The sequence below is a fragment of the Delphinus delphis genome, chromosome 10 (assembly GCF_949987515.2).
Source record: "Delphinus delphis chromosome 10, mDelDel1.2, whole genome shotgun sequence".
Classification (NCBI taxonomy): domain Eukaryota; kingdom Metazoa; phylum Chordata; class Mammalia; order Artiodactyla; family Delphinidae; genus Delphinus; species Delphinus delphis.
In genome coordinates, this window is record NC_082692.2 from 66486295 (window position 1) to 66496415 (window position 10121).

Sequence of the window (10121 nt, forward strand, 5' to 3'; positions counted from 1 at the left end):
TTCTCGCTAACAAAACCCAAGTCTGCAAGAATCTCTCCCACCTCCAGTCCCAAGGTGACCCCATCCTTAGCTCAAGGGTAAATCCTCATTAGCCTGAGCCAATCACAATGCACCTTCCTGATTGCCAGTGATTGGTTTAGAGTAGACATGTGACCCAGTGCTAGCCAATGAGGTGTGAGGGGAAATTGGCTAGGGGCTTCTGGGTGAGGTTTCCTAGCCTCCTTTTAAGAGGAACCCAGAGGAAACATCTCCTCTTTTACTCCTAATGTCTGGTACATATGATGCCTGGAGCTGTGGCAGCCATCTTGTTGCCATGAAGGACGTCAGTCAAGGACAGACAGCCACACCAAAAGTAAGGCCAGCCAGGCAGAGTGCAGGTGAAGGCTTGGTCCTCAATGACAGCCTATACGTACCCACCTCTGAGCTCCCTGCCAGAGGGCCTAACCATGATGAAAAAAATTAATGTGCTGGGATTTCCAAGGGGTGCACAGAAGCAGCCTCTTTTCCTTGCAGCCATTCCTTGGACTCAGTTTTTGAAGGATCAGTAGTCAGCTCAATGCCTACTCCTGGAAAGGCCTCTACGAACTGGGCACAGAGCTGGGGGAGAGGCACAGGGTGATAGGAGAGGCCCACAAGGGGTAGGGAGCCAGAGGAGGGCAATGATCTAGAGGGCTTCTTGGCCCAGTACTCAGGCTGAGCAGGCCAGCCTGGTATAGGGAAACAGCCAGAAGGTGGAGAGGTCAGAGCTCCTACCAGGACTTGCAAGTGGCTTGGCCTGGCTGGAGTCTAGTCACAGAGCTAGTGGCCAGAGACCAGAGCCAGCCCAGGAGGGCCGTCAAATGCCAGGTGAGAAGTGGGGCTCTGCCCATGGCAGGCTTCTGGGGTGCAAGGTCATAGCTTGCCCTCAATGAGAGATACTGCAGCATGCCTGGCAGGTCCGGGAAAGGAAGGGAAGACGCCTAGGTTCTCACCATGCCCACCTTAGCCTCAGCTCACAGGGAGAAAGGAGAAACGTCCGTCTGTGAGAGCCCTCAGTGCAGAGGCCTGTTCTGCCAGCTCATTTCTCTTTTCTAATAAATGAAGTTGTGGGGGCAGGGCTGAGGTGGGTTGTTTTGTTGTTTGTTTGTTGGAACCGGCAGCAGCACCAGGCCTGACCTTTAAGGCTTCAAATGTAGCATTTCAGGCAGCGCCAGAGGGAGGAGAACATAGGCTGAGCAGAGAAGTTATCAAGGCTAAAATGCCACGTCAGCCATGTCAGGCTGGAAACTCGCAGCAGAGCAGGGGCCTCTACCCATCTGAGGAACATTCCAACCCATTCGTGTCCACCCGGCGACAAAGCTGTCCTTTCCATGGGTACCCTGAAAGCCTCACTGACTCTAAAACGGCAAAGGGCACCAAGGTCTGCCCCAAAGAAACACCAGAAGCTGGGGGCCCACACCACAGGCACCTTGCTCTGCAGGGTTTGCCAAAGGAGGCCTCAAATCACTCCCGCATCTCATGGCAAAAATGTTTTTATTTAAGATAATCAGTTGTACATCATAGTGCAAAGACGGCTGAACGGGGAGCATCCTTTGAGCAGCCTGTACTGAGCCCTGGGTAGGGGACTGGGCCCTGCCCGCAGAATGTATGTAGCCAGCAGAAATGTGGGGCCTGAAGGCTCCTTCCCGCCACTCAGACATCAATTTCCCTGTCTGTACAACGGCGGTATCTAGGTCCCCAGGGGCTTCTGTGGCTGGGATATTCCTTCCCAAATCAGGGACCCAGGCAAGGCCCATTATTACCCAAGGAGATGGTCGCACTCGGGCTCCCTGCCCCCATAGGGACTCTCACAAGCCCTGTAGGTGCCCAAGCCCTTTGCAGAAGTCCCCTCCCGAGATACCTAGGATGCTGGGCCATCCTAACACTGACAACACACAGGCCCTGAGAATGCCGGGAAAGCTCTCAGACATCAGAACCCATCAGCTCAGGGCCCACAGAGCCAAGGGCCAGCACCCAGCACAGGGCACTCAGACAGCCTTGTTTATGAAGACCCAGTAGGCAAAAATTCATCCTTGAAAGGAAGAGCTTTGCTGGAGGCATCCCAAATAGAGGAACATGAGGGCATCATCAAGCTGAAGCTTTTATACCCAAATTATGCCTGCAGCTGACTGTACAAATGTCTCGCTAGGAGCAAGAACCCCAAACCTACAGCAGATGCTTCAAGGGATGCCAGTCTCCCACCCTTGAGTGTGCAAGTGAGAAGCACACACTCCAAGAGAGAAAAACTGCCAGGCCAAGGTCACACAGCAAGGGTTTCCAGATTCCACATTTCGGAAGGGCTGTTAGCAAAGATGCTTTGTTTCACAAAGGACTCACCAAGCTTCGCAGAGTCCCAAGTCCTCTGGCATATCTAAATACCATTCTATTTGCAAAAATTTGAATTACAAGGATGCAGCCTCTGTGTGTTTCCCTTGCAGACAGTCATCGAGCCAGTTGGTAGATGATCAAACTTCCCAGCTCAGCCTTAACTCAGGCTGTTCTTGACATAAAAGTTTGTGAAACACTGGTCCTAACAAACAGGTGGCTTTATTTCCCACTGCCAACATTTGCCCAGCTGAGCCCTGGCATTAACTTCAAAGGGGGGCTCAGAAGGTGAGCACTGGGAGCGCATTCTGGGTGCAGAGATAAACCGTACATATGCCCACACATACATATGCACACCCACGCACAAGCACACACCCACATTCGCATTCATAGGCACACACACATGCACATACCAACACCTGTGTATACACATGCGCAGGCATGTACACACAACCTGCACATATACATGAAGCACACTCACACACACAGGCACACACACTTACATGCACTCACATAAGCACATCTTCATATACAAATGGACACTCACAAGTGTGCACACAACGTGAACATATCCAACACATGTGCACAAACACATATAAGAGCACAGACATATAGACACTTCCACACACAAGCTTACATGTGCACACAGGCCAAGGCAAGGACCAAGCACAGGAGGAAGGACCCAGAAACCACAATGGAGTCTCAGGATCCTGTAGGGCCTGGCTGGGTGGCAGGCGCTATGGGCAATGGGACAGGTGCCTGGCACTCAGAGTACGGGCCCAGCTGGACTGAGAACCCTCATAGATCCAGTCAGAATCCACACGCCCTTGTCATTCATCCCTCATGACCTTTCACACCCCAACCCAGCGAGGCAGTGTGATCAAGGGAACCCTGTTTTACAGATGAGGCCCCAAGACCCAGAGAGGCTGAGGAAGTTCCCAAGGTCACACAGCTGGTGAGAGGTGTGGCAGAGTCTCAGTGTGTGTCAACAGGGGACTCATTCAGAAAGGTTTGTCCAGCAGGGAAGGAAGGCACCAAGGCGGGAACAAGGGGCCCAGGGTCTAAGGGAAGCGGGAAAGAGGGGCAGAGGGGGTGACTTCTCCCCCTTTTTACCCACTCCTTTCCCCTTTGTTTAATGAGTCACTTCCAAGGTAGGGAGAGATGCTTAATAATCAGCAGGAAAGACTTTCCGTGCCCCTCCCTCTCTGCTAAACAATTAGGCTGATCAGAGCTCAAAGTGGGTCACTCTGAGAAGCAGCTTTGAGACACCCAAGGTGTGTCCAGAGGCCAGTATGGGAGGTGCAGGCTCCTCACACTGGGGGAGATGGGGCTCAGCTGGGCTAGGGTCAGGTCTCACCTCACAGCTAGAGCAAAGTGTGGAGAGGAGCAGGAAGACCTTGGACCTGTCTTCTTAGGCGACTGCAATGTCAGAGTCACAAGGTAATGGAAGAGAGGAAACTGAGGCCCAGAGAGTAGAGGAGACTGTCCAAGGTCACCACCATGCAAGCTATCAGCTGAAAGGACTGGGTTGGGACTGCCTTTGACAGAGGCCCTCCAGAGCCAGGCCAACCCAAGGTGGGGACGCTCAGGTCTCCCATGTGAAGATTTCCCACCATGTAATCCCAGCTAGACAGGGTTTTCTGCTCTGTAAGGCCAGATCCCTCACAGGCTCAGTCATCAGAACCAGCAGTGGCCAGGGGTCCAGCAGGCTGGACTAGCCCCAGAAGGAGGGGGCCCAGGTGAGGTGGGAGGGGAACTAGGTGGTCCATGAGCAGGACCAGGGCCAGGGACACCAAACCAACGGCCTGAGTCCCACAGTGGCAGGGCAGGGCTTGGCTGAGTGCTGCCCCAGCTCCTGCCTATGTGGACCTAAGTGACAGCATCCCTGAGTCCCTTGCAAGCCCCACATGGGCATATCAATCTGCATGGTCACTTGCTCCGCCAACTCCCCCGCAACTCTTAGCCACAGGCAGCTCAGAAGGCTCTTCAGGTTATACAGGACAAGAGAGGAAGTGAAAGGAAAAAAAGCAGAAACCACACATACACCTCTCTCTGGGAATACGAATATTGATTCTGTAGCTCCTTGTTTAGACAGTAGGCACCAGGAAAAAAACAACAACCTGACACGAAGAGAAGCTCCCCAGTTGGCTGAAGGGATGCAGCCAGGGGTGGGAAAGCCCCCCACACTTGCCTTTAGAGCACCCTAGGCCTTGGTCTCCCTCCCCAGGCCTGAGGCCCTGAGCCCTCACGTAAGGACAGAGGTCACTTGTTCCCGAGGCAGATATTGAATCTGGAAGCCAGCGAGGTTGGAACTGGGTGGGGGGAGGAAAAGAGACCACGCCCCACCCAGAGACAGCACCACCCTCCATGGCAGGGCACACGCCACATGCCGGCCTGCTTTGACTCCCAAACCCCCAGCTGCCCCCGTATAGTTTCCTAGCAAATAGAACCCTGGTTCCCCAGCCCCCCAGACCGCTCTTGTCCACACAACATGAAAACCCCAGCACCTATAAGGTCCAAGCCCTCTGAAATCCCCTCGGGCTTGAAAAACCTGCCACGGGACTAGAGCACCCGGCCTCAGGTTTCCATGAACAGCCTCCACCCCCACGCCCCTGGCCTCTCTCTCTGGAATCCTACTGGAATCTGGAGGGGGGAATGGCATCTCAGAGTCTCAAGATGAAGTCCCTCTTGCCCACCCCTGCACGGCAGGCATGCCCGGCACATGACTCGAAGCCCCTGAAAGGGGGAAAACCTGGACCGGGGGGCTCCATGATCGCCTGTGTACACGTGGGAGGGGGGTGGAGGTAGGCACAGGGCCTATGAGCACCGGGCTGGTAGGGTGGCCATGGGCCAAGAAAGGCCTCCTCAGGGTTGCCTGAGACCCAGAAGAAGGCAAAGGGACAGAGCAGGAAAGGTTACAGTTGGGAGCCTAGGCGTCCCTCACATGTCTTAAGCCTCTTCATTTTCTTCCAAACACCCAGGCTTTGAGTTCCTACCCCAACTTCTTGGTCCCCTACCCAGATGTGCCCAGCCCCCTGGCAGGACAGCTAAGTGTCTGACAGATTAGTCCTCTCCCTGCCCTGCCCCTGGTAGCTGTGGGGCTTTGGGCAGGTCCCTTCATCTTTCTGAGTCTCAGTCTCCCCATCTGTGGGATGGGCATGACCATGGGGTCTGAGGGCGTAATGTGGACAAGGGGCCTGGCCTGAGCTCAGTGAGGGGAGGTCACCATTAGCCTGGTGACATCCCCCACCATAGTCAAGCTGGGCTTCAGGGAATTGGGGAGGGAGGTGGCCCAGTGCTCGTCCTCACGGAGCCGATATCCCTGCGGGTGGGTACAGCCTGAGTTAGTGGCACAACCCAGAGGCCTCTGGAAGGTGTGGGTATGAGACCCTGAAGGAAGGATCTAAACCCCTGAGAAAAGCACGCAGTGATGAGGGGACAGCGTAAGCAAAGCAGAGGGATAGGAAGGCGCTCAGTCCATGGGAGGAATGTGAAGAGATTGGTGGATGGGGGCCCATCAGGCTGTAGCATCAGGGGTTGTTAATGTTATCGATAGCTGCCATGACTCCCACCCATGGAACCCTCCCTGCTCACCTGAGGTGACACCCTCTCCCACTAATTCTCACCACCAGCCTCTTAAGCAGATTCTATTATCTTATTTGGGGAAACAGAGGCAAGGTCATCCCAATGGGGAGGGTCAGCTCTGGAGACCAAAGCTTGAGCCTGCAGGGCCCACACCTGACACCCACCATGTCCCCAAACTGCCTCCTCCCAGGAGCTGGCAGGGACAACCTGCACACAGGCATAGGGGAGAAGGAGGCACTGAGGGCAGAAGTGCTCACTCCACTTGTGAGTCAGTCTCTCCCCGGAGACACCAGTGTGACAAAGAATCTGGAGGGAGACTCACCCGCACACTATGAGGGGGCTCGTCTTAAAACAGGCTACTCCCTTCTCAGGGGCTAGCTTGACATAGTTGGCCCAGTAAAGGTGGGTCCTGCAGGGGGAAAGCAGACAAGGGTCCGCCAGCCCCCATCCTCAACGCTAGGAGAGATGTGAGCCAGTTGTAGCAGCAGCCGGCCGTAAAGCCTCAGCCTCCTCCTCCTTCCTGCAAAAGCTGTTGGCAGGTTGTTGGGGAAATGGGGGACCCAGATGCGTGATGTTGCCTCCCTCTAACACGGAGAGCTACAGGGAGGTGAAGACGTGGGCTTGGAGGCCCAGACAGACACACGTCACCCACCATCAACCATAGCTATAGTGACGCATGCCCTGTCGTGGACACTCAGGAAAAGGCGCACGTACTCTGGCTGTCATTAATCTGCTGGGGGTCCAGACCCCTCGGGCTCCTTTCTGCTCCCCACCCACCCACCTACCCACTCCCAGAGGAAGGGAGGTACTGGCCAGCACCATCACTGGGGAAGAGTGGGGCTAAGAGGGTGCAGCTACCCAGGCACCTCAGCAGGACCCCACAGAGGGGACAGAGAAACCCAGGAATGCTGGAGAACAGGGGACAGAGGTGCAATAGAGATGACAGAAGAGGTGGGCAGGGCAGAGTGGACACAGAGAGATGAGACGGATGGGCAAGGAAGTGGGGGGAGGGGGATGGGAGAAGAGATGAGAGACCAAAGAAGGGGGCAGGGAGGGGGAAGGCAACTGACAGAATTGGAAAAGGCGACTGACAGAAAAGGAAAAGGCACAAGGAGAGGCAAAGCAGTGAGGGCTGCCCCTCAGCCAGCAGCAAACAGGAAACAGGAGGAAGCAGGTAAAACGGAGAGTGTGTGCTCTGACTCCGTCTCCCTCTACCTCACCCCAGACACATGAGTGCACATATGCACACACATGCGCCTGTGCACACGTGGCCTTCCCTTGTTTGAAAACCTGATCCAGGTCCAGGTGGGGTGAGAGGGCACAGCCCCCAAACCAAAGGTCTGTCCTCCCTCCAGCAGTAACTCCTCTGCCCTCCTCCATCCACCTGGAGGAGGTGGCAAAGGGTCTGCTTTGCCTGCTGGGCAGACAGCCATGTTGCCAAAGCGATTACAGAAATAACGGCCACCGGACCCTAAACCCACACTTGCTTAAAACCCAGCAGCTTGCAAAGCTGGGCCCTGTCGCACTGCCAGACACTAAGGAGGAAATGACTTTCCCATCAAGGGCCCTCTCCACTAAGGGGTCGTCACCCTAGTGCCGTGAAGCTGAGGGTCCCACTGCCCACCTCAGAAAGCCACCTGTACCTGTATCAAAGTCCCTTCCTAGCCTGGCCATGCTAACCCAGGAGAGTTCAGGGAGGCCACTGGCCCCGAACAGCCCCAGGGCAGCAGCCTCAGCCTTTCAGGTCAGCTCAACAGAAGTCCCAACTCCAACTAAGCATGGTCATGCAGGGGAACGTGGGGGAGGGACCCCCACTCAATTCCTCCCCCTTCCTGCCTCCAAGGATCAATGGGCGTTTGCATCCGCGGGACCAGGGCAGCTGAAGGGCGCTGGCTGTCGCCGCCAGCCCTGCGTGTTGTCGCACCGTTAGTCACCTCCCCCTGGACCCTCGGAGCTGTACAGCCCCCACCCCACCCCCACTCTCATTCTCTAATTATGGTTTTCAAGATGTGTCCCAAACCCTGAAATTAGTTCCAACTATACCGACAAGAGAAGAGCGTCCAGCTGAAAATGTGCCACTGCCATCACACCCGCCTCCCCATCTTCTGGCTGGGGACAGAGGGACAGGTGTCCTCTCTGGTCAGGGTATCACAAATGTAACATGCAGGCTCGGCAGCCATCTGACCCACCGCAGGTTACAAGGAGAGGGAGCAAGGTGGGAAGAGGTGAAAAGAGACGTCTACTTAAACCTTCACTCAAGGAGCTACGAAACGGCAAGAGGAAAAAATAACTGTCTTGACTTTGAGGAAAAAAGAATAACAAAAAATAATGCTTTTGCTCTTTTTAAACACTGTGGCTTAAGTCCATTTTCATCACAGCAAATGAAAGACAATAATGCACCCACAAGCCTTGAACTTCCACAGGATTCTCTTCCCCCTGGGCACACCCCACATACACACACGAAAAATCCAGACAGCTGACAGAGGACACGTCCGTGTAGCACCTGTAATTTGCCTACTGATCACCCGCCTGAGCACAGCCAGGCTGTTTGAGGAGAGAGATGACAAGACGGAGAGAGACTCAGGCAGTGCCTTTCCTGAGTTTGATTTTTCCTCATCTGGGAGAACCTACAAGCTGGAGTAGGCAGAACCAGGGGCCCCTACCCTTGGGCAGAACTGGTCTAATGACGCAGAGCCAGCCTTTCCCTTTCCATGAGGACAGACCCTTCCTCTTGGCCACTAGCAGCCCGGCTACTCATTTCCCAAAACCCCTGTGTGGTCACTGGTGCAGGAGTCCAGGGACAGGTGGCTCCTCAGAGCGACAGACAAATAACAGACAGCAAGGTGGTCACCGTGCCCCAAAGCCACAGGGGTGTCTGGGCACTGACATAAGGCTGGGTCATGGTGCCCATAGAAACAGCTGCTGTCCTAAAGGCCACATGCACTGAATACCCATTTGCAGCCCCAGATGCATCTGGCCAAGCTCACCCAGAGGAGGAAGCCCGAGTTTCCAGGCTCCTGGGGAGGGAGAGAAGGCTCAGAAGGACCACGGAGAACCAGCAGAAGCTGGCAGGGCCAAGAGATGCTATTACCCTGTTGGCAGGGGCAGGCGGGGGTCCTCCCTGCCATTCACCTTCTGCCTCCACCCCGGCACCTTCACCTCCCAATTGGGCTCTCCAGGGGACCCTTCCCCCAGGTTTAGTGGCGGGGGCAAGAACAGGGGACACTGACCTCTTCTGTGGCACTGGCCAAACAGTAAGGTGCTCGCATCCTCTGCTTCCAGCCCTCCCCCTCGAAGGAAAAGGCCAAAGAAAACAAGTGTGGAGGTGCCCCCCACCTCTGGATCTAAAGCGCCAGGTTCCTACCCGGGAGGAGACATGAGGCAGACGCTGGGCTCTGACTCCGCCGGGCAGAGGTCGTTGGCCGCCCCCTCACCCAACCCCAGTTTTCCCTCTCAACCCGACAGCGGCAAGGAAATCAGCTGGAAAGCTCGGACCCCCCAGAGATCTCGCTCTGTGCGGTTTGGGGGATGGGAAGGAGAAGGGGCACCGCGGGGAAGTTTCGCGACGCAGCCAGAAGCGCCGGGACCCCGGCTGCCCGCCCTCTGGGCTTGGGGCCGCCGCCCCCGGTCGCGGCGGGCGGCGGGACCCAGCGCCCCGGCCCGGGCGCGGGCTGGGGGACGGAGGGGGGCTCTGGGCTCGGCCGGGGTCCCGCGGCCGGCCGAGGCCACTTACGTGTGCTGCTGAGGAAAGCTGTAGGCAGAGGCGCCGGGGGCGGCGACCAGCGGGAGCAGCAGCAGCGGCGGCAGTAGCAGCGACAGCGGGCGCGGGGGCCGAGCCGCCGGCCGCCGGGCGCTGAGGCCGGGCCGCGAGCCGCGGCCGGGCCAGCTGAGCGCGGTCCGCGCCGGGCCGGGCAGAGAGGCGCCGCAGGTCCGAGCCGGCACCGCCATGTTTCCATTCAAGATGCGGCGCCGCGGGGAGGGGTGGGGGCGGCGGCGGCGGGTTGGGGGGGCGCGGGCGGCAGGCGGCAATCGCCTCTCCTCCTCCGCCGCCTTCTTCGCGCGGGGCCTCCGGGGCTGCCCGAGCCGCAGCACCTCTGCGGGCTTCGTGCTCGATCTCTCCGCCGCGCTAGCTCGAAGCGCTCTGAGCGCCGGGTCCCGGACTAGCGCTCAAATAGCGGCCGCCGCCAACCTGA

At 56.9% G+C, this 10121-nt stretch overlaps 1 protein-coding gene across 4 annotated transcripts in view; it reads right to left on the bottom strand.

Moving 5' to 3' along the window:
* Positions 1–9876, bottom strand: part of CACNA2D2 (calcium voltage-gated channel auxiliary subunit alpha2delta 2) — a 137780-nt gene extending 127904 nt beyond the window's left edge. For all 4 annotated transcript variants that reach the window (XM_060021456.1, XM_060021455.1, XM_060021453.1 and 1 more), the window contains exon 1: positions 9662–9876. In XM_060021456.1, coding sequence (XP_059877439.1) covers positions 9662–9876 — 215 coding nt within the window. The remainder of the gene's footprint in view (positions 1–9661) is intronic.
* Between the last annotated feature and the right edge of the window lie 245 nt (positions 9877–10121).